The sequence below is a fragment of the Acromyrmex echinatior genome, chromosome 11 (assembly GCF_024713525.1).
Source record: "Acromyrmex echinatior isolate Ae372 chromosome 11, ASM2471352v2, whole genome shotgun sequence".
In the NCBI taxonomy this organism is placed as follows: Eukaryota; Metazoa; Arthropoda; class Insecta; order Hymenoptera; family Formicidae; genus Acromyrmex; species Acromyrmex echinatior.
The window spans coordinates 13,823,171-13,850,892 of NC_141862.1; the positions used below are offsets into that span (position 1 = coordinate 13,823,171).

General features: G+C 35.1%; 2 protein-coding genes and 1 long non-coding RNA gene across 5 annotated transcripts; 2 read left to right on the top strand and 1 right to left on the bottom strand.

The window, feature by feature from the left end:
- Window positions 1-96: 96 nt before the first annotated feature.
- On the top strand, window positions 97-2,153 carry Fen1 (Flap structure-specific endonuclease 1). Its single transcript, XM_011062440.2, has 8 exons — window positions 97-313; window positions 483-585; window positions 722-888; window positions 993-1,102; window positions 1,169-1,372; window positions 1,441-1,659; window positions 1,725-1,910; window positions 1,996-2,153. The coding sequence occupies exons 1-8, from the start codon at window positions 232-234 to the stop codon at window positions 2,068-2,070; spliced, it is 1,146 nt and encodes a 381-aa protein (XP_011060742.1). The 5' UTR covers window positions 97-231; the 3' UTR covers window positions 2,071-2,153.
- Window positions 2,154-2,593: 440 nt separating this feature from the next.
- Window positions 2,594-5,572, bottom strand: LOC105149787 (NAD(P)H oxidoreductase RTN4IP1, mitochondrial). Its single transcript, XM_011062442.2, has 8 exons — window positions 5,146-5,572; window positions 4,515-4,755; window positions 4,281-4,426; window positions 3,933-4,082; window positions 3,562-3,851; window positions 3,301-3,486; window positions 3,018-3,195; window positions 2,594-2,935 (listed from the first exon to the last, which is right to left on the bottom strand). Exons 1-8 carry the CDS (start codon window positions 5,191-5,193, stop codon window positions 2,732-2,734), a joined length of 1,443 nt encoding a protein of 480 aa, XP_011060744.1. The 5' UTR covers window positions 5,194-5,572; the 3' UTR covers window positions 2,594-2,731.
- A 212-nt stretch (window positions 5,573-5,784) lies between these two features.
- On the top strand, window positions 5,785-18,587 carry LOC105149786 (uncharacterized). Of its 3 annotated transcripts, XR_015546815.1 has the most exons (5): window positions 5,785-5,948; window positions 6,023-6,117; window positions 6,420-6,523; window positions 9,567-9,752; window positions 11,225-18,587. It is a non-coding gene; the product is annotated as an uncharacterized LOC105149786 (long non-coding RNA). The 3 variants fall into 3 exon arrangements; XR_015546813.1 differs by having other exon boundaries at window positions 6,023-6,523; XR_015546814.1 differs by lacking the exon at window positions 11,225-18,587 and having other exon boundaries at window positions 6,023-6,523; window positions 9,567-9,834.
- The last annotated feature ends 9,135 nt before the right edge of the window (window positions 18,588-27,722 follow it).

Here is a 27,722-nt window from a genome sequence, read left to right on the forward strand (position 1 = left end):
TGTGCGAAAACGAAAACAGAGTTTTCCATGATTGCCAACTTATGCTTCCGTTTGATGATTGGCAACATTGTACATTTCAGCCTGGTTTCTGCTCTGTTCATATTGCGGAAATTGGCGGGAAGAGAGGCTGCCTCCGCCTTCTCTCAGAAAGTGACTGCTTCACTGCTATAATCTGTGTGTCTGCTTGACGTTTTATCGTTTTCCTACGTACATGATAAACATTTTGTTGACATGGGTATTTTAGGCTTGTCGAAATTAATAGCAGACGTAGCTCCAGAAGCTATCAAAGAACGAGAATTAAAGCATTATTTTGGTAAATTATTGTCCGTCTTGCGTTTAATTTTATGCTTTTAACCATTAACTACGATCTATACATCTCAGATAAAATTGTATAATCTATCAATCCTCATGATCAATTATCGATTCTGTTATTGTCATATTGGTATGTTATTGATGTTTACTTGGAACTATTTTTGCTACAGGTCGCAAGATTGCTATTGATGCATCTATGTGTTTGTATCAGTTTCTTATAGCTGTTCGCAGTGAAGGAGCACAGCTCACTACTGTAGATGGCGAAACAACCAGGTATATTTTTCTTAATTGTACAATAATCTTTTATTATAAGTTATGCTAAATTTTTATCAAATATTGTAAAAAATTATCTTAAGAAGGTAATTTATAAAAGAATATTGAGAACTAATTGGTTGTGTAAACTTTGTAGCCATTTAATGGGTACATTTTATCGTACTATACGCATGGTAGAGCAAGGGATAAAACCTGTGTATGTATTTGATGGAAAACCACCAAATCTGAAAAGTGGAGAATTAACTAAAAGAGCTGAAAGAAGGGATGAGGCACAAAAACTCTTGCAGGCTGCCGAAGAAGATGGTAATGATAAATTATATCTCATTACTATAGTAATATTTGATAAATAATTTATGTTCTGTATAAGAAGATCACGACAAATTTTCATAACAGATATTTTATTAAAGGAAATGTGGAAGCTATTGACAAATTTAATAGGAGATTAGTTAAAGTTACAAAAACTCATGCTGACGAAGCTAAAGAATTACTTCAGTTAATGGGTATACCTTATGTTGATGTAAGTATTTATGTGAAATTATGGTTTTTTTTTTATTCATTTCTACAATAGATGTTTTCTATGCAGGCTCCTTGCGAGGCTGAAGCACAGTGTGCTGCTTTAGTGAAAGCCGGTAAAGTTTTTGCCACTGCTACAGAGGATATGGACGCACTCACTTTTGGGTGCAATGTGCTACTTCGACGTTTAACCTTTAGTGAAGCCAGGAAGTTGCCAGTACAAGAGATTCATTTTGATAAAGTTCTTGCAGGTTTAGAGCTAAATCATAATGAGGTATGCATTTAAATTATTTTTATTGTTTATTAATTTTATTCTCTTATTAAGTAACACATTATTTGTAGTTTATCGATCTGTGTATTATGTTGGGTTGCGATTATACAAATAGTATTAAAGGGGTTGGTCCAAAAAGGGCAATAGAGTTGATAAAAAATCATAGATCTCTTGAAAAAATTATTGAAAATATAGATGTCAAAAAATATCCCATTCCGGAAGATTGGAATTACAAAGATGCAAGATTATTGTTTCAAGAGCCAGAAGTGTCTAATCCAGATGACGTCCAGGTAACTTATTGAATAATTTTTCTCTGTGTAACTTACATATATTAAATATTTTTTTATTTTGTAAGTTAAAATGGTCCGAACCAGATGAAGAAGGTCTGGTGAAGTTTTTATGTGGTGACAAGCAGTTTAATGAGGAACGGGTTAGAAATGGGGCTAAAAAACTTCATAAGGCTCGAAATACGTCTACACAGGGCCGACTGGATTCGTTCTTCAAAGTTTTACCGAACTCAACTCCGACTCCAAAGCGAAAGGTGAGATTTTTCGAACAAACCACTTTAATATTACCACTTAATATTTTTAAGTTGAAAGTAAACAAAATTTTCTTTACATTTATAGGCAGAAGAAAAAAAGCTTCCGGCTAAGAAGGCAAAGGCAGCAGGTAACAGCAAATTTCGCGGTAAAGCAAAGTGAAAGTAATTTTATAAATTTGACAAGAATGTATAGCAATGCTAATAGTGTATTTATGTCTTGTATAAAACGCTATCTCAACACAATGTCTTATACACGTGTTGCATATTTATTTTTATAAATTTCTACACTGCAGTTTCAATTGGTAAACATGATTTTTTTCTATTTATTTCATAAAATATATACAATATTCGTGTACAATACATATTTTTATAAATTTTATCGTGGCAAGCATTCAACAATGTCTCATGGTATATTTTTATAAAAATGTTTACATTGCTATATTATTTAGATTCACCCATGTCATTTATTGTCATTGTACATCTTCATATTATATTTTATTTCTTATATTTTATTCCTTCATATTTTATATTTTCACATCATATTTTATTTCTTATTAATATTTCTAAATAATTTTTTATAATAATAGCTTGGCAAAGGAATTTAGAAAAGGACAAAGTATTCTATATCTGTTGATTATATCATGTCAGTCTTTATTTTAGCACCAAGTATATTTGAACTACTATTTCTTGATTTGCAATGATGTAAATATTTATTAACAGTATATGGCAGTGATTACCCGCCAAAATTATACACTGTTATGTACAAGAGATATACAGTATATCTATATATAGTCGCAATATAAATTTGTTCCAATGATACGTTATTGAAATGTTATAATCGTACTACCAATAGAATTCGGATCTAAAACATGGAGCAACGCTCGCTCGATATTGTATGGCGCGTACACCCTGTCCACAACTGTTTGCAAATGATGAGCATCGGTCAGCTCGCATAATGCTCGCAAATTTGCGACGTTCAACTTTGCCCCTTCCTTCCATTGATGCATATTAAATCCGAACATATACTACAATTTAAAGTATATTTAAAGTTAGTAATATACCATAAACAATGATTTTTATTATTGACATGAATTAAAATTAAAATACCTGAACCAATAATTTTATTCTAACACATCCAGCAAATATACTTCCACAAATAAATCCCAGCGAGTCCGATGTCAATTGTTCAGGAACAGTTGATACGTAGGAGCCATGAGGTAATAAGTGTTTCTTTAAAATATATTCTTTGAAAGGTTGATTATCAGTATAAAAAATGGCATCGAATCTGTAATGAAATTAAGTCCAATCTAATTAAAACTATATACTTTTTATTCTTTTATTTAAATAAAATAATTTTTGTATTATAAATTTTGTTCTGAAAACTTCGTACTTATCATGCAATTGTAATGCTTTTCCGACTTCGGTTTCGTTTATTACTATAACTTCGTCGGCACCCAGTGCCTTCATTACAGGCATGGCGTCCGTTCGGCAGGCGGTTACTACATATCCACCCCATAACTTAATTAATTGCGTCAAGATACAACCGATCGGAGTACTTCCGCCGAAAACGAGAACTCTATAATGATAATATTCTTTTATCAATTGATATTTTAGATATGAGAGCCAAGAAAGATGATATCAAGAGTATTACCGTTTTCCTTTGGCATTGCCTTCCTTAATGACAGATCTATTAACTAAAGCATCCCACGCCAGACAACCATTGTATGGCAGGCTGGCAGAGGCTTCGAAATTACATGATTTAGGCCGTCTTGCTACTTGCGTTTCTGGAACAATTATATATTCCGCCATCGTGCCAGAAGCCCACGATGGAACGGCTAAAAATACTTCATCCCCGATATCGAAATTGATAACGCTTTGTCCAATGTCAACTATCACTCCTGCACAATCTCTCCCTAAAGTTACAGGTAGTTCTTTCTGTTTCTAAATACATAGGTACATGCATTACTGATTACAATGATAATTTGGATCACCAGATATCAGCTCTTGAGAAACTTTACTTACTCCTGAGTTAAGTAATCTTCTATAGATCCTAGAGTAACCAGAGCATATCTTGGTATCAATAACATTAAGTGAGGCGGCTTTAACTTGTATAAGCAATTCGTTTGATTTTTTAATCGTTGGCATTTCGGAATCGTCTATCAGTAATACACCCTGTGGCAATAGTAAGGCTGGTATTCATAGTTGGTTTTTATATTTAAGACCATCTTAAGTCATGTAACAAGCCAATCACTGCTCCATATTAGCATCTTAACATTATTTAAGACGGTCTTAAAATAAGAATGAACTATGAATATCGAACTATATATTTATATCTATATTCAAAATCATAATGTTATATATATGATATACCTCGATACCGTAATAATGATGACAAGCAATAGTTTTTATATGATGTATATGTTGAGAGGTTGGTTTCCAATTTACGCCGATATAGTAGCCTGTTACAGTTCCAATCACTAAGCCTGTCAAACAAAATATTGCTTCTCTCCTTGACACTGAACAGAATATAAACAGCCTTATGTTTAAAATCAATTTAGTATTACATCAAGAATTTATCAAAACATATTTGAATATTCAATATACCTTTATTAGCACATAAAATTCTTATTTGGCGATAAAAATCTATTGAATTCCATTGAGTATTGTAATATTGAAACTGAACCTCTTGCCATCCTCTTTGTACAGAAGCAGCCATGTATGATGCAATGTCTTTGGCATACTGAGCATGTTGTTCGTCGCAAAGCTGCAGGATAAATTGTCGTAACTGAGCTAGCCATGTCACACACCATTGCTGTCCTTGTTGCACTGCTACTGATGTTTGAACCTTCCCCCAAATTTTTTTTGTGTAGTTTATATTGAGTTTTTTCCATGAATAATCTTCTATGAATAATCTTCTATGATTTTATGCCAAATGATTTATAGATGTGCATTAAGTTTGGTACCAAAATATTATATAATATTGAACTACATAGTTTATATATAAAATTGACATACAATATATTAAAATTTATCCTTTAATTAAAAAAACTTGTAATTTAAGTAACACAAATTACAACGCGAAGTTTAAAAATGAAGGCAACATAATATTTACAAAATGTTTTGGGATTTCAAATCTAAAAATTACAACTTTCAAATTAACTGAAAATTTTTTAAATATTATATAAAGCACGATTGTCGGAGCAAGCGCGGAAAAATCAAAGGCAAATCCAATTACCTGCATCATTTCGAGTTGATTCGAGAGGTGAAACCAAACTTCGTCCATAATTTATACACGAAAATGAGAGAAGGAATGACAGACAGAAAGAAGAGGCTTAACACATTTTACGATTATAAGAATGTGTAAAGACCTAAGTAAATATCGGCTGGAAAAACGGCACAGCGACGTTTATAAATAAACGATTAACGCATTGCGTATGACTCGAAATAGATATCAAGTTTGTGCTGCGAAACGCGATGACGGGTCGATGAACATCTTTGCGGTTTGATGTAGATCAATGTTTCTCAATCGGACAGATAGATTCACGTGCTGATTGCCGACATGTCGCGTTCTATGGCGGGGACTGATCTCTCCTTTAAATCGACACGTTGTAAATGCGGAGAATAGACTCATGGATAGGTTAGCTCGCGCCGTGTTGATTACGGAGTGTGACGTAACACCGTAAGCATTGGTGAGTTGCAGCATTGCGCAATTTCATGAGTCTCACGTGACACTGTGAAGTTTACGCCATACGCTGGCTCAACTGGTTGTTTAATTTAAATCATGAAGTGCGTTTCATTTGGCACTTACAACGCTCGCAAGCTAGAGACACTAGTTGCTTTCCATTGAGTGTTGCATTAGTGGGCAATAATGTGCAGCTAGGAGAAAACGTTGTATAATTATACATAATGAAAACTATAAATTTTCAAAAATCTATAGTTAATATATTATGTATAATTATAGATTTTCAATACTAGCAGTGTATATCAAAACGTGGCTACTATTTATTTAAATTTAAATATTTGTATAATCTTTTTAAGGTAAATGAGAGCAATAAATGACAATCTTATATTATATGTACAATCTTACATTATATGTTTTTTTATTTTTTTAGAATACGAGTCCAACCAATAGGTTTACTTTCAACAATTATTGGAGTTTGTTTCTGATTATAATCAAGACTAGATAATCGAGGATAAACTTGATTAGGTGATTGCGATGTTTTTATAGTAGATGATTGTATCTTGTGTAGAAGATTGAGTGAGAGGTTTTTGTATGATCAAGTAACAGAAAGCCAGGTTTATATGTTGTTCAACAATTGTCACAAAGTTCATCACGCATAGTTTTAGTACTACAATTACTTGTCGTTACAGTGATAATTATAACTGTAACTTGTATTGATTTAATAGCTCGTTATATATTTTTAAATTATTCAGCACGACCTAAAAGATAATGAATTTTTTAATTTCCCTTAATCATGGTTACAAGTAATTACATTGATTTTACAACAGGTTACCAGCTGCCGATTTTCTCCTTAAAGAAGGACAGGACAGGATCTCAATTTTTCGATTATCAAATGTTACTCTCACTCAAATAGATCACTACTAATCATCAGGTACTTTTTATTTTATATCCCGACCGTTCGATGTGTAATTTTAACTGTTTTTTAATATTCAAATTTTAAACCTTATAATAACTTTTTACTTTGCGATATACATTTTTATATGTATAATTTGTAATTTTATAACCGGATTTTATTGGACACACAATTTTAAACTTCATTTCTATAACTGTTTCTTTATAATTTCGAAGACATGTGTTTTACACATACATTTTACTGCCAGATTCTTTCGTTTCATGCATAAATGCGACAAATGAGCGATAATTTTATTAAAATTGAAAATGAGGGGCATCTTCTAAATAATTATCCGAAAATTTATGAGTAATAAAATGATAAATATATATAAATAATAGCAAGCCTACATATAAAAACATTTTGTATTATCATTATCTTTAATTAAGAATTTCTTTTAATGGAATTGCATTCATTTCTATCACACGAATCTAATACTTCCATGTAAACAATGGACGCCATTTTTATCTTGCACTAAAACATTTTTTATTCCTTACACTCGTCAGTTTTGGATTATACTAGTTCAGTTCAGTGCAATCCTTGTGTAAGAACAGAAAACAACCTATTATGCAAAGGTTAGGTTATTCTCTTTTTAACAACTAATAAAGAAAAGGATGACTTATTTAGCGTTCACCGTATCCGGATTTATGTTATAAAAACTATCTAATGTTCTTGTGACGTCATTATCCTTAAGACTTGCTTCGGACATTTGTCTAAATCTGAAAAATAAAGATAAAAATTACTGATATAGGAACGCGTTGACAAGAGGAAATATACGAAGCAGAAAATAGAATTATCTGATAAATCTGTATATGAATGTCATCATACTTTATACATATTTTCAATAACCTATAATTGTGACAGATAATAGATCGTTATTGAAAATATATAGTTAGTATTATGATCACATGTTTATCTTCTGCCGCGCAATGAATTTTATCGACATGTGATAATTATACTAATTTTGTAGAGTTAGCATAATTATCACATGTCGATAAAAAAGTCATTGTGCGGCAGAAGATAAATATATTACAAACAATTTCATTAGATAAAAATGTTATATCAACACGTTAAAAATATCGATTGCGCGCGATATAAAATTCGAGTGATATATCGTTAGATGACAGCATACAGTAGTTTTTATCAATAGGGCGGTATTCGTACTTAGTTCTTATTTCAAGACTGTTTTAAGTAATGTCTTAAGACGCTAATACAGCTCTCTGATTGATTCATGACTTCTTAAGATTGTAAATACTGATCATAATAAATAAAATAACATGTAGTAATAGGCCATAGACAGACTGTATGCAATATTGCTAAACTTGTTATAAATTAAAAACTAAAAGAATATTTATAATATTAAAATATAATTTAAAAAAGTAATAAAGAATCGCATCGGCGAGTTACTTTTTCTGTTACAAGTAATTAGTTACAAATAAAAAGTTACTTTCTTTAGTAATGACTGACTTTTCTAACTCGCTAATATTACCATTACCATCATAAAAAATTTGCAATGTTATTATCAAATTATTATAACTAAGTAATGATAAAAAAAGCATTACAAGTAACATCCATTTCCTATTTACCTATTATTTAAGACACTACTTATAAAAATGTGGCGACACTGCATAATAGCTAGAAAAAAAAACAAAGATTGTAACTTTAACAGCACATATTAATTCTAAGAATATTTCGCGAGATATCAAAAAACTATATTGCGTAAAATTTGCGGAATATTCGAAATACGTACTGTGATATGCTATAGTATATATTAAATTAGCTCAGTATACTCTTAAAGTGCAGTTACAATTTGTGGATAGTACTAGCATACGATCAGATATATATAGTGCAGATTTTTTTACAATATGTCTATAAAATAGTTACGATATATTGTGTTCTTATGCAGATCCGAAAAAGTCATATACGAAAAATTGGTTTAAATTTAAAATTATTGTATTCAATTGATAAAACTTACGACGCCTTCACAGCATCCTCATAAATCTAAATTAGTTATTACGCATAATAAAAGAAATATGTAAAACGAATAAAATTATAATAAAGTTAGAGTCTTGTATATTTGACAGACACATCATTTTTATTATTTATTTAATTTAGCTTAGAACAAAATAATGTCTTTAAGGGAATGCTAGAGTTACCGACCTAACACGCATTGTGTATTTTTCCAAACATTTCGTAGGAGACTGTTTCTCTTATTTTCGTTTTTATATAAAAATGAAAATAAGAGGAATAACCTTCAATGGCCTTGATCTTGACAAATGTTATACAGGTCATGATCCTAAATAATTCAAGAGGTTGCCATTGGTCGAACACCTTGGGTAACTGATGGTATTGTAACTTACAAGTCTTATAATTCGAAAAAAATCTTCAAGAAAAAATATTTTATTCTAGTGTTTGGAAAGCTTTTAAGGTGTGCTATAAGAATATATTCATGAAAAATGGAAAGTTTTATTTAAAAAAATTGGAAGTGATCTTGATCTAACCTTGGTGGCGCCACCCAAATCAATTTTCTTATGTTCCTGTTTCGAACTTTTGTTTTAAATATTTTTTTGTATCTTTTATACATTTCAAGATATTTTGGTGTAAAAAGTTAAAATGAAACATCCTGTATATTTATTTATTTGCGAATCTCTCTAATAGTGTATTCTTACAGTATTTAATGGTCCAATATGTGTTAAATGTAAACACATTGTTGTTTTGAAATCTGTCATTAGAAACAAAATGAGTTTTTTGTAAAGCATTCGAACAATTTATTTTATGATTTTGAAAAGATTTCCCAAGCTTCCTTGAATAAATAAGTTTTCTTTTATGAATATATGGACTTTAAAGATAATAACTGTATTTTTGATGTCCGTTCAAGGTTAAAATTGGCTATTTTTACACAATCTCCTTTATTTTTTTCTTCTGTCTCTATCATTTTTGTCTCAAATTCTAAAAAGAATCGTCGTTACATAATCACATGCAAATTGTTAATATTTTACTAATGAACATTGCGCGTTTGTGGCAGATTGTGGCAGAGTCAAAGTCATCGTAACATTGGCCCGTGACTACCGCTCACTTTTTAGAAAAAATACGTGTCTGTGCTCACTTACGTTTCGATAATGTCGCATGAAGGCTTCGTGACAGAACATCGAATAACTGTCGGGTAAATCAATGTGCGCGTCTCTCGGCTGTGATCCGTGACGATTGCATGGTATGTAATATATATCATATCAAAATGCATATGGGAATGTCAAGAGAAGTGTATCTTATGTAAAGTATATTAATAGTAGCAAGAGCATATCGTTTGATTATTATATACTTGTATTAATCCTCCGTTGCAATCTAGGTTTTTTTTCTATCTCAAATCTTTTTCCTGTTCTATTTCGATTTAAAAAAAATGTGGAAAAATTTAGAATTACTTTTTAATACGTCTGTTACTATAATTATCAAATAGTTTTTTCACAGTGTTAAAACCTTTATTTGATAAAAATTGAAATTTAAGCAAAAATAAAGAAAAATAAATTAAAATTAAAATTTGTTTAAAAATGTATAACTTACCAGTAAAAGATCTCGATTTTATTTCGAAGAATGCGATTTTAGTGGCAATTTTTTAAAATAAAAATTTCACATTTTAATTAAACATTTATTAACGTTTCTTATTTATTTAGTAGCCTACTAATTGCAAAATACGAAATCATGATATTTTAGTTTTTTAAAATAGATTCTACTTATTTTTCATTATCCAATTACGATAATATTAAGCAACAAATTTATTTTCCTTTAAAAGAATACTGAAGTGGCCAAATTATCAGGATTTTGCAGATCGATATGAATCCAAATTTACGGAATCAAACATCCTTTTACAGGATTAAAGTAGATGCAAAATTAATGCTGCAATAGACTTCATACTAAAATAGAAAGAAAAAGTTAAAAATTTCCATTTTTTCAATTCGTAGAGCTGTCACCTGACGTAGATGGTTCCTTAATACAAAAGTTTCATAGTTCGTATGGACCAAACGACAGTGCAGCATTAAGCGCATTACATACACAAATAATACTGAGTTTATAAAACTAAGATTAAAAGCTTCAAAAGAAAGAATTATATCGATCTGCAAATGACGTGTACACGAACGCTGAGCGAAGACTCGGAATGATAAACAAAGCAATAATTGTGTCTAGTAGTAGGTGTTCAATTTTACAAGAGATGCATTGCAACATGTTAGATAAGAACAGATGAATGCGTTTGAGTGAGACACAACGATATACATATAATAAATATAGGAAATGAATGAAAGATATCACTATTATCAAATTTGAAATTTAAAAAGGTCTGTACTATCGACCTCGATCAAGTTCAGCCATCAATCCAACGTTCCCTTAAAGATACAAATTTCTTACAGATACAGATATCGATTCGCTTGTATAAAAAAGACTTAGATTGCAAATGGATGGTTATACTTATAGGCCCGTATTTAGAACGCGCTTTTATCGATAAAAGCGCGCTTTTACCTCTGAAATTGTATAGTATGCGTAACGTAAATTATAGCATGTTAGCGTGCTAACATCGTTGTAAGCGCGTTCTGAATACAGGCTATAAAATATACTTGTATTGTACCGCGTCATAAATATGTAAGTTAGATTTTCTTAAATTGATACTTGATCATCGGTATAAAAATGTTGCAGCGTATTTTCTACATGTTGGAAGTTGAACATGCGTACGTGTGTGAATGCACGGGAGTACCGAGTCAAATGCCGTGCAGATGAATCGTGTCGCATTATTAATCGATGTGCGATGGCGGTAATTAGCTACGGTTTTTTTTTCGATCGATTGGTGAGTGAGTGGATGGCTAGATCGAGGGAGCAGCAGTTGGCAGAGGAATAATGTGCAGAGGATGGTGGGTACAGTCATTCGTGCATCATAATTATCTATTTATTCGTCGCATCATTGCGGTTTGACAAACGCTTCATTGCTTGGCGATATTGTCATAATTAGATGATAAAAAGTAGAATCTATTAAAAAAATAAGATAGCATGAATATTCGTTAAATTATAATTAATAATTTGCTAAAGAAGAAATGTTAATGTTGAATTTTCACCAACACCCACTAAAATCGCATTGTATATGTGAATACCGGTAAAAGTACGAAAAAGATAATTGATAACATTCGCAATATCCTTTTGTGGATATTAAAAATTGTTTCCTCCTTTCTAAAAAAAAATTCTATGATAATTTCTATAACTTAATTACTTGTGCTTTTTTTGATGCTGTAACTTTAATAATTTGTGCTTTTTTTATACCATCGTGCAATGTTATCGTGAGTCTTCTTTCTCATCTTCTGTGATTCTTTTATTATAATTTTCTATAGAGATTGATTCGCATTATTTTCGTATCGCGAACTAAATTCGTATCCATGCTTTTATTACATCTTCATTCTCACATAAAATTCTATTGTCGCTATTTAATTGCCCCCTCAGATCTAAACCTAATATCAAGATAATTAGTCTTTCGCACACATACATAGAAAGAAGATCGCACTGATATTCAGATCAAGACTTTCAAAGCCGTGATTTTAAACAAGGGATCACACGAGAGAAAACATTTTTCCATCAAAACGCTTCGGTGCTTCAACATTTCACAAAGAACTTTTCCTGTATATACGATCAAGCGGTGCACCTTTCCTTTCTCAAAAACTTTTCCGTGTATTCTTTGCGTTCCCATATTTCTCGTGTCTTCCATAAGAGCCAATTCTCCCGCGTCCCATTTCGACCGCAATCATATCGACAGATACTTAACGATGTTATCCCTTTTTTTCACCTCCTACATCATACTTCGCGTATAACATTGAGCAACGCTTGTTATCCTCCTTGATAGTAAATTTTGCATGAATATTCTCTTTTTTACGTATGCCACTTTCTGTTAAACCTTCCACCGCAAGAGCTCTCGATTTTCTCGGCGTTGTGCACCGCGGCGCATATGCATACGCTCATTTTCTGCACCGCGCTCGGGGCTCGCATTAGCAAGCCGCTCGATGTCCAGACACGTCCTGGACGAGTCCTGGCATCCGTGTATACGAAGCCTCATACATCGATGTTCACTCGTGAGCTTGTTGCGTTAACGCGACAAAATGAGCCGTAACCGAAAGCTCCGAACGCGTGAGTGAAGGTGCATTCATATTACAGCGTCAAGCAGCGGAAGCAGCAACCAATTAGCGAAGCGGACAAAAAAAATGGCGGACAGTGTAAAAAATATATATTTTTTTAATGTATCTTAAGATAAATGTAATCGCGGAAAATGTGCACTATCGCCGTAGGCGATTAGGAATCCTACGATCGATCTCAGTCTTTTTTTTCGTTATCGTCAATTCGTTTTTGATATCGTTAAACTAAACTATGTAAGCGAGCGCGAACAAACATGAATGAACGTCACCGCCAATACAGCGACATTCGTTCATTAAAGAGTTATTTCGCGCTTGTTTGCGCTCGCTCGCGTAGTAGGAATCCGGCTTTACTATGCACGTACGTGCTTTAAATGCTCTTTAACGACATGGCGATCGGCATGCATGATTTAGAGTGGTCACACACTTTCACCGAACTTTCAAATATCAATTAATGCAGCGGCGTTAGTCGACGTGAGTTGCATTGAGACAGAATGAGATATTAATTGCGACACGTTCGTACCGTAAACTGTAAAAAGTGAATTTTGGAAGCAGAGAAAAACTTGAAGAGTCCACACATGTGGGTAATCTATAATTTAAATAAATAGATAAACAAAGTTAATGATAGTTTTCCTCAAGTAGGTTTCAGCTTAATAAGTTTTTCGAGGAAAATTATGTGATATATATATTATGTCCTTTCAAATTCTCGTTTACAAGATTACTTCGAATTGAAAAGTCAATCTTTTCGATCAAAATAAAGCGTGAAATTGATAAGATTTTACAAAAGAACGCATTAGTTATATGGAAAAAGTTTTATTATCAATTAAATTAGCCATGACATTTTACTTATGAGATACTGATAAAAAAATGTGTTCATAAATACAGCTATAACTGTCCATAAAAATGAACAGATTTTGCTGTAGCATCACATGAATTAAAGTTACTATTTTGGATCTAATTAGAGATACTTCTAAAAAATATCTCTTTATAACAGTACACCATTAGTTTTTTTAAACTATTGGTCTGTTTTCTGTTTCTGCACTAGAAGTCTTTTTCTCGCTTTCGACAAATATCAAACATATTTCACTTTAAGATCCAAAAGTGTACATTGATTTAATCATAGAAAACAGATCTATTATAAGCATTTATACATATAGTTAAACACGTATATACACTTTCTATTTACTATTGAATAAATTTATGCCTCTGTAAATGTACATGAAGAGAGGGAATGGTGTGGATATAACTGTGTGATACTTATATTCTATTGATATGTCTGATATTATTACGCATAGACACATATATAAATATCTAATATCATTAAAAACCGGTAGACTACAAAAATACTTTTCAGTCTGATTAGACTAAAAATAGCAATTTTCAAATTGCGTTATAGCAAAATATGCCCATCTTGAAATTTTTTATCAACGTCTACAAACAAGCTACAAACTATCACAGTTTCAATCAATTTGACTTAAACAATTTTTTCCATTTTGGAATAATGCAGAATCCTTTCTCACAGTATTAATAAAGAAATGTCATTGCCTGATTCATACTCTGAGAACGCTTATTTATAACGAAATGCACGAGAAAGACTTATAAAAGCATCACGTCGCGCTTATATACACGCGCAAGTGTGTGTACGTGTGCGTACACATACAGTTCGTATGTGTTATGCAATACGCGAAGCAATAGAGTCCCTAACCGCGTGTACATACGTACGGATCCTTTATTGTCGCGAGCATTCAGCTTACGACGATTTTCCCCGCCAACAAAGGGCGACGAGGCGAATATGAGGTATCGTGCGACTGCCAAAAAGCTGACTACAGTGTGTGTGTGTGCGTGTGCGCGCGCACGCGCGGACGATTGTGTACGTGTGCGAAGACACGCGGGCAGAAACGCACGCGACAATCTCGTATTCCCATCGCGCTGTCTCGTTACGGAGCGTCTTGCGGCGCCGCGACGATAAAGGCGCCGGTAACTCATTGTTCGTACCCAGGACAATGAGCGTGTACCGGCGACTCGGCCTGATTCTGAACGAGACTTCTCTCCGGCTCTCCGCGCGCGTATAAAACGGTTCGCCATTCGCTGGCCCCGCCACGCGTCCCGTAAATAAATGGAAGCTGCTGACGCTGGTGGTGGTCTGACGAAATTATTAGCCCCGGAACCCGGTTCGATTAAAAGTGCGAACTTTATATTATAATTATGGGCGAATTTAATGCTATAACGGAATGTAACATAGATATATTGTTGTTGCTTACATATATTTCTTCATCTTTATTATGATGCGAAAAAAATTGTCTATTTTCTAAAATATTTGTTTTACTGTTTTATAAACCGAAAAAAAATCTGATTGCTTTAATTCGGAAATCTGGTTGATTCAATCAGTGTGTCTGTTTGAAAATGTCTGAACGAATCAGAATTCTTGTAGGAATTACAAGATGATTGTAATTAATTTTTTTCTGTTATATTTACCAGAATTTCTTGTCGATTGGTTCTTGATCGTTGCTACAATTAGCTAATGTGCACATAATTCCACACAAGTTTTGATGTTTCTGATAAGATGCAACCTGAAATATTATTATAAACGTTCCATAGATTTAACTATACGGATTAAATCAGTATTTATAACATTTCTAATTATATTCAGTAGAAATTCCCCAAGAGCAGTACGTAATATGTGTAAAGCTCGATCGATCTACGTAAGACGCAGAACGCGAGTCGCAGATTGCATGCTTCTTGAGTCAGCCAATCTCGAAGCATCACTTTTAAAATTGACTTATCGGATTGGTTGATGCAATAAGCTTGCGCCCTGTAACTCGCTTTTTGTGCCTTAAATCCGATCTACATAAAGCCGGTTCTACATTAGTTGCAAGCTGATCACAAGTTTGTTGCGACAATCAATCTGAAGCTTGCATTTTGAAATTAACGCTTTATATTGGCTGTTAATAACAAACTTGCGATCAGCTTGCAACTAATGTAGAACCGGCTTAAGACGCAGAACGCAGGTCGCAAGTGAAGATTAGTAATAGGCAAACCATAGGACGTAAGAAATAAGAAAGGGTGAAAGTTGAAGTTCACTCAACTTTCTGCGTGTTCTATAACCATATTATAATTAAAATACGTTAGTTTCTAGTTTTGTGACCCGCGTTCTGCGTCTTATGTAGATCGGGATAAGGGTGCTTCTACACGATTCGCAAATCGCAAAACGTAGTTCGCAAATGCTGACGCATAATAACGATCACCGCAAAATAGGTATGTACAGTCGTGGAATGGTTGCAACAGTTTTTTTTCAATTATTTAGGAATGTGGCCTGCTCACTGAGCAATTGATTTTTACCTATAAATCCATAACTAAGAACCAATCGCTCGGTGAGCAGGTTGCACTTCGAAACTCATTTAAAAAAAGTGTTGCAATCATTTTGTCCACGACTGTACATATATATACCCACAGATGAAAATCAATTGCATACAATGAAAAAATAAACGCAAATCTTTAGTCTGTATACTGCGTTTGCGAATTACGATTTGCGAATTATGTAGAAATACCTAACTTCTAGGAATTAAAAATAGAATCAAAAATTCTGTTGTTAAAATACATTTTTCATTTATTTTTGTCTTCAAACTTAATTTTAGGGATAGTAAAAAATCACATATATCTGCATCTTTTATTTCATCCCGTGTGATTTTGAATTATGAGAATTATGAGATAACTTTCGCTGCGTTTACCTCATGGTGATGTCGCATGTCACTGTTCTCGGCGAGTTTCTACTGAATATAATTAGAGGTTTTATAAATTGGAAAATACTGATTAAATCCATATAGTTAAGTCTGTGAAACATTCTAATTATAAAACATCAACATAAGTCCTCATTATAATGAACATCATGATGAAAATTCCACTTGATTTCATCAAAATGCATTCAACTATAATATATACGTTTTATTGATATAATCAAACCATGTTTCTTAGTGAAGTTTAACTCACACGGGCAATGATTTTGCTGAAATATTTAAAAATTTAGCTAGATATACATCTAAAAATAATTTTGTTAAATCATCAAAATAGTAGTATAAGATACTCAAGCATGATGAGCAATGTTGCAAAAAGTTTTGATATTTTATCAAATCATCAATTCAAATATTCCACATAATTTTTGATGATTTAACAAAATTACTTTTAGGTCTATATATGTATATATAATTTTTAGATACTTCAGCATAATCTTTAATTTCTTTTCGTGTAGGTATTACCAATGCGATAAATTTTATTATTAGTTAAATAATTATTAACATAATAATTATAACATTAGCAGAGTCTTTTCAGATAAACCATATATATGTAGTATCTATATAGTGAAAAAAATTATTAGAATACGTATTTGTTTATAGTTTTTAATTGCAATTAGTCTAGTCAATTAGTTACTTTCTAAAGCTCGGTCTTTTACTAAGAATGTGCATATCTTCACGCAAAAACTCCGTGTCTTCCTCGTCATTTTCAAGTTAGAATCGTACTAGAGTTAGTGTCGATCTATAGCTGGTCGTAAAAAGGCTAGTAGCAGTCGACGGAAATAAAAATCCCGTCCGCGGGAAGCTTCTGTTTGACCATGGAAATCGGTAAAGGAGGTCAGCGTATGCAAATAACAGGGTCGCGAGGGCTGTCGCGGAGCCAGCCGGGAGGGTCCCGTGAGCCAACGGACAAGCAGCGAGGCGTCGGCGGCGTCGGCGTCGGTGATGGCAGCGACGGGAGGGTATATCCACGTTCCGTTTCGTTCTATTCCAGTCCTCTCTTGTTCTTCCTTCTTTCTCCCTCTTACATTGTGGGCGGCTTATCCGTTCCTCTGATGCTTCCATAACTCTCTCGTCCTCTCTCTCTCTCTCTCTCTCTCTCTCTCCCCTTCTAATTCTCTGTCTCACTCTTTCTCCCCATCCCAGCTTTTGCCAGAGAGCCAGCTTCGCGTTCTCCGCAACGCTCTCGTTTCCCTCGTTCCGAACTCCCATCCTCCCATCGTCGTCGTCGTCGTCGTCGTCATCTTCCATCCTTTTCTAGCCACTACTTCAGTTCCTCGTTCAGTTCCTCCGCTTGAGCTTCCCGTGGCAGCGGCGACCGTTACGGCCCCATATATTTCCGCAGCCGGCGTTGGAGTCACGTCTGCGAACGTAAAGGTGCCTCCGCCGAGCTCCCTTTCTCTCTCTCTCTGTCTCTCTCTCTCTCTCTCTCTCTCTCTCTCTCTCTCTCTTCATCTCTCTCTCACTTGCTCTCTCGCCTACGCCGTGGAAACATTCGATTTTTACGATACGAAACGAGCGAGCTCTCCGGCCCACCGATGTTCGTTCCTTGCATCGGCATCCAGTTTTGCGCCCCCATCTCATCGCTGAAACACTTCTTTCAGTTTTCGATTTCTTTTCTTTGTCGCTCCTTCAATCTCTCTACTTCTAGAAACAAATAAATGAGAAGATTTTCACACACTTACATACATACTGATAATCGGTTTAGAAGATATCACTTTGAGAATGTCTGGCACTTACAACTAATTGACGATCATTAGGACATCATTAATGAATACACAATAAGTAAGAATATTAAAGCCTATAATGGTTGATACTGGATCTTTAATGCTTTAAATAATTCAATGTAAATTATATATGTACATATATACTATATATATTTGTAGTCTTTCGAACTGCGCGCCGAATTGGTTTTCCGGACTTACGAACGCAATTAAACTACTGCAATAATATCACAAATGAAATGAAATTGACAAGTAAATTTAAAAAATTTTGATTTTCAATCCGGATATCATATTAGAAAGATGTTAATATGCTGAAAAATTATAAATAAATTTATTGCGAAAAATATTACCTCGAACCAGAAGATCTCTTATATTCCGTCCTAAGTCTTTAGACTACCGAAGCATAATGATTTTATATTTTAATTAGAAAGTTTTTCTACGTTATTCATTTTACTTTCGCACGAAGCGATCGTCGATCATAATATCCAATCTGTCGCGTTTGAATAAAAAGTTAAATATTCGTTGAATTCACGTTTTCGAACGTTAATACAATCTTTTATTAGGATTTAGTCATAAAAATTATATAAAATTGCAGATTTTTAATGTAAATATAACTGTACGAATTGACATCTTTCATAATTGGAAAACTATAGTTAATCTAAGTATAGTCAGTAATCATGCTTATGTAAAAAATGTTCCAATTTACCCTCGGTATTCGCCAGTTGGAGGGTCGCGAAAACAGCTTCGAGCCGGCACACCGGGGTGACTAATCCACTGAGTGTTAATTAAAATAAAGGCACGGTCGCCACTATGCGGGTAAGTAGAAATTAGCGTGGGGGTGCGCGTGGGGTAGCGACAGCAGGACAAGGGGACGCAGAGTAGTGGAGAGGACGGTGCAGATAGGCCAGATGTCCACCCTTTCGTGTGACACATCGCTGTTGCGTTTTTGAACCGAGCCGGCTCGCGCGTTTTGGATAATGCGACTAGCTAACTATGGACACACGCTTAATTGCTTTAATTAAAATTCACGTTACGCGTCGCGACGTCGCTGACGGCGAACATCGCTAACGTGTGCGTGTAAGCTTACTCGTCAGTTGCCACATGCCCGTGCAACAAAACGGTCAGAATCTCTTCCGGAAAGAATACGCAGCGTTCTTAACATATCTTCAGAAAAATTTGTACATATCTTGTAATATCTGTCGCGTAAGTTTTACTTTTTCTAAGCTAAATAAAGAGAAATTGTGATTTTTGCTAAGCCTGTTAATTTTTTAAATAAAGGACACGAGTTTTGTTATTAAAAGAGGAGGGTCCTGTTTAAAAAATTCAACTTCATATGACCTTGCAGACTCCATCCAAGGTCAATTTTTTATGATCAGTTAGGTAAATTTTTTGAAGTCCTACAACTTTGCTCTTATATATTTTTCGCTAAAATTGATCGTTTTCGAAATATTTTAGCGTTTCCAGACTTTTTGAAGATCCTGTATATGTATCATAATCGTTGATCATAATCGTTGATTCAAGGAATATCCGTCGCTCACAATTCGACTTGTTGCAATATCGTTCTGATATATCTTTTTTAGAAAACTGATCCCACCTCTTTCTAAAATTTTCATAATACGTGTGTCGAACAATTTTCTTTAAAATTCCGAAAGCGAACAAGTAAGAACCTGGGTCTCGCATGAAACCTCCTAACTTCTTCTTATGCGGCGCGTACACGTGTCGGCGATTCGTTATATCGTATCCCAAAAATTTCGCTGCGAAGTCGGGAACGGAAAATTTTTTCCCTGTTTTTTTTTTCCTCAACCACTAGAGTCGGCGGGAGAAGATGGGTTAAATTCGAGGGTTTTTCGTGACTCCGCGGTACCTCGGTTTGATAGCCGGGGTCGGACGGTAGCCACAAGTGTCCGCCCGAGCGCCCTCTCTCATTAATTCTCCACCCTTGTTACTTGTTAAGGTAGAGCTGCCGGCTCTCTCACCCTTGCCCTCTGGCCTCCGCCATACTCGCCCTCGTCCTTGGCTCTGCGACTCGCTTTTCCTCCTCTGCCGCCGCCGTCGCCGCCCAGAACTGCCGCGGCAGGGTGGAAATGCTCTCTCGAGTGAGGGGGTTCGTGTGAGAGTCGACGCGAGTGAGGGAGTGCGCTATCCAGAGGGAGATAAAACAGGGAAACGGAGGATGGGCAGCCTTGAAGGGGAGAAAAGGCGAGATAGACGCGGTAGAGAGCGCGCGAGGGGAAAGGGGTTGGATATGGGCGAGAAATACAGGAAGGAAAAAGCACACGAGGGAGAGAAAAACAGAGACGGGCAGGCTACCCGTGAAGGGTAGATAGGTACGGGTGAAGGGAGCGAGACGGAGAGGGGGCAATCGGCGGGCGCCGACGAGTGCAGATGTATTATGTACACCCGTTAAGTGGCCGATGCAAATCGAACGTCACCGCCGGACGGTGGGCGTGCACGTGACTGTAAACGAGCCGATTAGCACATCGTTTCTCTTATTCAACGCCTTTTCCAAACGGGCGCCGTCGCGACGTCGAATGCGGATCGATTTCGATTTTCGAGGGAGAGAAGGTTCCGAACATTAGACTTTTTTTTCTATATTAAGCTAATATCATTTTTTCACGCAGAACCACGTCAACAATCGTTAACTAATCAAAAAAAAAGTAGAAGAAAGAAAAATTTAACACAATTACAATTTTAATATATTCCATTAAATAAACAGTGCTTCCAATTAATAAAACAAAGCTCTTTTATTTATTTGTTCTTTTATTTAAGTATCAATGAACATATTTATGAATGTTATTAATCTTGCGTGAAAGATCCAAGTCTAGTCTAGTCATTAATGTGAGATATAATCATTTCCTGATCATTAACTGACTTTAACTTTTTGACACATTGCTTTATATCTCGAGACGTCTACAATTTTGTAATCAACTTCTTGATCTATCATAGATTTCATCGTACACGCGAGAGATATCTGGAAAATGAATACGAAAGATTCTCAGATAAAATATTATATCTCTTATATAAGTCTCAATAACTATTTACATTATAGTATATGTTATAGCACAGACTCTGTCCCGGATGTGGTCCCAGACGGCACAGCATCCGCGTATACGATGAAACACTCGTTCCTTCGAATAGCGCGACTACGAGATCTCACTTTCGACGTCGTTTTCGAGGATCGTCACGGCTACGATCGCAATTCCTTTTGTTTGTATTTGGTCGACGTTGGCTGGCGTCTCACCTGTGTTGCTCCTCGAATGTATGTTTCCTTTTTGCACCATCTTCTTTTTTCTCTCCTTCTCACATATCGTTTCCTTTTCACATCCTCTCTCTTTTTTCTTTTTCTTTTTCTTTTTCTCTTTCTCTCTTTCTCTCGTTGTACCTTTCGCATCTTCGAGAGCAGAGTTATGAGGAAAGCGACAGGGCGGCGGTGTCGACTGACTGAGGGAGCAGGGTAGATGAAGGTCGTAGGAGGGAGACAGAAGGAAGGAGAGCTGTGCGTTGAATTAATTTGCGCTTGGCTGACGGGCTCTCGTTTGTAACTCTCTCTCCGTCCTATCGGCTCTCTTTCTCTCCTCCCTCATCCTCCTCCTCGGCTACCGCCTCAACCTCCGGATCTTCTCGCTGGCTTTCTTTCTCTCTTTTTGCTCCCGTCTCGCGTTGCTCTACTACGTTCTCTTTCTCTTTTGCACTTTCATGCAAGATTCGATGAGAGGTAGGTAGGTAGGGCGAGAGGGAGAGAGAGAAAAGAGAGTATCATGGCCGCGATCTCGCAGCCCGTTCGGGCTTAAATACCACCGAGTCCCGCGATGCAAACGAATCTCTCGGGAATCGAGGCCCCGGGTCGGCCCGACCGCGAATTAAGGAACCTTTTCTTCGCTCTCTCCCTCTTTCGCTTTCCGGAGGGCTCTTTCACCTCCTCTCTCTTCCCCGTTCCCTCCACGCACTCCTACCAGAGAATTACCTCGGGGATACAGCATCCGGTCCAGCAGGTTCGAGAAAGAGGACTGGTCCTGTTCGAGAGCGGACTCTTTTCTCCTTTGTACTCTCCGTTATCGTCACAACTATCTCCCAACTGGATGACTCTGACCTGTCGAGTCCTCGCTCGCGGAATGCCTAGGATTAAGCCCTTTTTTGGGGGGGAGAGGAGGGGGAGAGAGAAGAGACACGCGATACCCTCTTTCGCCGTCTTGCCTGCCCGGCGACGACGACAACGGTCGATCGATCGGATCGCCGAAGTCTCGCAAGAGAGGGCGGGCGATAGGAAGAAGGGCGGAATGGGACGCGTATGTCTGGAAAATGTGATCGGAATCGTAACAAGGAGCCCTGCCGTTGGGTTTCTGATGTCTCGAACATGCGGCGGGTTTGAGATCTTTGTGTCATTACCGGATAAAAAATGGCTCGGCAGTTGTAGCTTTCTACCTTTAGTCCTCCACGCTCGTAGCGTCTTGTGTAAGACTTGTAATATAAAGTAATGTAATATAAGACCTGCAAACGTTATACTATCTCAAAGTTATCTTTCATAAATACATAAATAATTTAGTTCCATGTATCATAATCGGAGAAAGAAAGACTTACTATAACGTGTTTTCGAGATAATTGAATGCTTAAAAAAGATTCTCAATTTTCTTGACGTTACTTTCTTCTTAACGAGCTGAGAGATACATACAATGATGTCTATAAAAAAGCGGTATTTAGTGACTTATATCACTCGTATTTTCGTGTGATTTAAAGAGATATTTACAATTGAGAGGAATAAAGGCCTAATTACAAAATCTTGATATTAATAAAAATTAAAATAACTTGCTACTTTTTTATTATATACAAATGGGTACAATATCAAATGAATTTATTGTAATGTCTTTAAGAAGTTACATGTTACAATACTTTTCTATTACGATCAATAATACATGAAAAAGCTAATCGCCGGAAAAAGGGCCTAAATAGAAATATGCCTTTATTCCGCCCATCCTCTCTGTCATTGTATTTGAAACAGTTTTACGCTGCAATACGATTATACGTTAATAATGAGTACTAACTTCTACTCATGAGTTTTGCGAGCGTTGACGATGATATGTATACGCCACGTGATATGCCACGTTTAATACAAGAAATATGCGGAGATACATACCATAACATTCGTTTTTAATTTCGTGAAGCAGCTCGCAATTAAGCGCAACCGGAAATTCGGTAATACCTGTCGGCCCGCTTCTCGAAGAGAGAAGTGCTGCGCGCCTCCGAAAACCGCTTGTAAAATAAAGAGTGAATGTATTATGTAGCTTCGGTATGCCGTCAACTTTTTTACGATAAACAATTATCGGAAAACGTCCAACGGATATCTAACTTTACAGCTCGCGATAGCTTTCCGAGAGCTAACTCCGTCTAAATTACTTCCCTTCAACTCGCTTATGGCTGCGCAAGTATGTTGCCTGTCATCGTCGTCGTCGTCGGGATAAATCGTCTCCTTAACCAGGTGGTGTTAATATTCTAGACGATCGCGCCTCGCGGTGGAAATCACTTATCGTTCGACGTTGCCTCGTTTTAATGCTGACTCGACAAACGTATATCTATATGTACGAGCGCTTTCTTTGTTGCAATTTTCCATGCAATTAAGATCGCTAAGGAAGAAAAGTGCCGATTATAAAACCGTGAGAAGTCGTGCTTACAACGAGTCTTATATTTATTCGATCATTTGAAACGAGTGCGTTTGAGTCTTTTTTACAAGTACATTATGTATGAGTGGACACTCGATCGTGATACGAGATATGTGCATGCCACGTCTCGCAGAAGCACCAATTTCGATCATAAAACGTATTGTCGCTTTTTCAAAAAACACGAATACTTTATGGCTGTCAATCTTTAATCTTTAAAAGTTCTCAATACGAATGTTCGACTATCTATATGGACGGATGACGCATTAATGCTCTCGAGAGACACGAAGTAACTAACGAAGATTCCATTAATGATTATCGAACATGTCTGAAAGCTGATAAGTCGTCATAATTGTGGTCAATTTTCGAATAACAATACTTAGTTTGACATGCCTACTTTTAAGAGATAATATATTTTATTTCTCCGCGTTGCATTTAGAAATTATCACGAATAAATATTATAATTTATGTTTTTGAATAACAAATATACGATTTAAAGAAATGTATTCTTTTATTTTTTAGAATCAATATTTTTTTTCAATATTTTTTTAACATAGTTTTCTTAGTCTGAATACATAAATGTATCAATTATTTACAAATTGATATTGTTATCATTTAAGCATTCTATTGTCATCATTTTCCGTAACTGTAACAATTAAAATAAATGTTAATATTGTTGCCCGTTGAACGGAGATATCGCATTACACCGCGAATTCAATTGGCATGTAATGCGAAAGCGCATGTCGGACTGATTCGCACAAGTCCCACCGCAGATGAATGAATCGCACTAAGCCTCTATTATTAGCAGATGGAAGATTATATCGATTTTTCCCTATTCGAGCCCCGGCTCCCTTCTTCTTTTCCGTCACCCTCGCATTTACCCTTAGTCGCCACTCCCGCAGGACGGCCCTTCCGTACTTTATGCTCTAACAAACACATCGTGGCACTGGCAATTACACGATGACGCAGGACGGCCCGTAGTGTTAATTAATTTCTAGCTCGCTAATCACGAGCCTCGGTTGAGCCGGGAGTATCGTTTCGCACTTTCTTGATGGTAAAATTATAATCTTATACCGTAGCGCAGCATTTTTGTTATCGAGTTCTGCCGTCCTTCTTCCTTTTTTACGAATGAGATAAAGTACGAGATAAAAAGATTAATATTTTGTCTATAATATAAAATATCCATACCGTACTGTAGTACGGCAATCTCTAATACTATACTATAATAGTATTGTATTCTCTTCAAACCTTGCTCATCCCAGTGTTTTATCAGTACTATACCAGTATTTAGTATCTCGTCGGTACTCAATATTGAAAATTTGTACTAGGCCAGTATCTCACTAGTATGAAATTTTCACTTGGGTATAGGTAAATATGATTTAATCTCTGAAATTTTTATTTGTGCGCAAAAGTGCATGTAGGCAATTGAGCTGTAGGCAATAATTTTTATGTGCAAACGAACTGTTAGCAAAAATAATATAGGCAAACGAGAGAGATACCGTAGGCAATCGATTTGTAGGCAAACAGGATCCTCCCGTATAATTATATGATTAATTTAGCAGATGGCAGTAATAATTCGAGCAGACAATCCGTATGACTCGATTGCATCGATTCGTAAATCATATTATTCGTTCTGTCTGTGTAAAAACAGGAAAAACTGATACTTACATCGTGATCGATGTAATATTTTATAGGTAAGGAATTGCTTTCTATAATTATGAAAACATTAATGATTTATGTTACTATAGCTCTATATTCATACTTTATGACATCATATTTAATTTATATTTTTGTCACAACATTTATTAATTAAAGGACAGGAATTTTTTATACGGTGATATCATGATGTGAACCATGTTCGAGCACATGCGTGAGTGTAACATTTGTCATAAATATGAAGATTGGGTGGGATTAACTAAAAATGATAAAGGATCTTTTACTTGTTCAAATGCAAGTATATATCACTATAATTTTAAGAAGGAGAAATTAATGTAGGTATTCAATGTTTAAAGTTTGCTAAATAGCTTTTTTAAATGTTTATATATTAATATTTTCATTCAATAAAATTAGAAATTATAAAAGTAACGTTGAATCACTTTACTTTCCATATTTTTAATGTTTTTGTATGAAAAAGGAAAGACATATACGCGGCTCACATTGGGTACATATTTTGTTAAGGTGCCCCAAATGCTATCTTTCGTTTAAATCTCTACTGCATCTATATAAATATATGACTTATCTTTTTTTCAATGTTCAGAAATGTTTTCTCTTTTGAATGTGACCATTAATTTTCAATTTAGATCTCTAGAAAAAAAATTTTTTAAATTCTCAAAAGGGGCCTACATTGAGCCCGGTTATCTTGTAATTGACTTAGACGTTGTAATCTATTCTACTACTGTACATTTTAGTGGATGACATCTAGGTCTTTATCTTGGCATGTCAGTGAAGCGTGAGACGAATTTTTTAATCTTTTACATTTTACGTTGAAGAAGGCAGTTGAGCGAAAGACAGTTTAAGCGAGAACGTTTGACTTGTTTATGTATTTATTAATTATTCTATCAAATATCATTGCGTACTTTGCGTTATTTACGCCACTCTTATTAGCCTTATTTTTATTTAATAGATATTTTAAATTCTATATAATTACTAGAAAGTTTTTACAAACTTTTGCGAATAAAGGAATGCATTTGAGAAGATTTTCAATGCGACACCGCACCTTCTATTTCATGCCTGTATCGAGATAAGTTTCTCCTTTCATCGTTAGAAATTGAGCCTGGCAGAAATAGACGTTATTATCTATTTATACATCTTTACATGTTTTTGTCGATATATCAGCTTAATTAGTTGAACAAATGATACTTACCTTGACAAGACACAAGACTCTCAAAAATTCTTGTATTACTTTGAGCGAAATAGGAGAAGATGGAGACAAGGTGGGACAATACGGAGTAAATATATATAGTCGATGAGGCGATTGTGCTACAATACACACTCGTCACTCAGGGGCAAAGACCAAGTGAGGAAAGAGGAAAAAGCGAGCCGTGTCGATACCAATCATGCCTGCTGCCTCTGGGGCTCGGAGGAATGTTCAAAATTCAAAAGCTTTCCTCTATCTCGCGACGAACTGAGATAGCGCTCGTATTTCTTTAAAAAGAATGATATTCATAAGTCAGATTTCGCTTAAGAATAAGACAATCTATATATAATGTATAAATTCGCGCATGATGTGTTAAATAAAAAATGTAATCGATAATACAATATTTCCTGATGCTGAATCTTTTTAAAAGCATAATCAGTTTTTTGTCGAGGAACGATATTATTTTTCTATATCTTTAGAAAAATGATGATATAAAGCAATGATCTAAATGCGAATCCCTTTAACCCGGAATACTCGTCTTCTTTTATGTAAATGATCACCTGAAGTGTTTTTATATCTCAATTAAAGGTCACTACTATTGAAGCTATGTGTTTTGCAGGTTATCTTCGTGTCTATATCCATTCTTGAAATGCCAACGTTTGCCAACATTTCGTGAACGTTACAGTTTCTTCATCAGAAGTAGCAGCTATTGATATATTGATCGCTATTATTAACAATATATTGTATACTATTAATTATTTTTTGATTTATGTATTAGTATTTGAAAACATTACGAATATGGATTTTTTACTCATAATTTTCTGAAAAAAACGTAAATAGAAACCAAATAAATATTACAAACGTAATGTAAAATGTTAAGTAGCTTATTACGAACAGTATTTAAAAAAGAAAAATAAAAGTGTTACTTAATAAAAGTTTTTTTCTATTGCAGTTTTCGATGGAATATATAAAGATCTCTAAAGAGTAATTATTAAAAAAGAAAGTA

Excerpts from the sequence above, each read along its gene's own strand:
- Fen1 (XM_011062440.2), top strand. The coding sequence starts at position 232 with ATGGGTATTTTAGGCTTGTCGAAATTAATAGCAGACGTAGCTCCAGAA. Across the intron at positions 314-482 it reads AGAATTAAAGCATTATTTTG|GTCGCAAGATTGCTATTGAT; the intron begins GTAAATTATTGT and ends TTTTTGCTACAG. Across the intron at positions 1,660-1,724 it reads CTAATCCAGATGACGTCCAG|TTAAAATGGTCCGAACCAGA; the intron begins GTAACTTATTGA and ends TTATTTTGTAAG.
- LOC105149787 (XM_011062442.2), bottom strand. The coding sequence starts at position 5,193 with ATGGACGAAGTTTGGTTTCACCTCTCGAATCAACTCGAAATGATGCAG. Across the intron at positions 3,852-3,932 it reads GAAGATTACTTAACTCAGGA|AAACAGAAAGAACTACCTGT; the intron begins GTAAGTAAAGTT and ends CTATGTATTTAG. Across the intron at positions 2,936-3,017 it reads GAATAAAATTATTGGTTCAG|TATATGTTCGGATTTAATAT; the intron begins GTATTTTAATTT and ends TTTAAATTGTAG.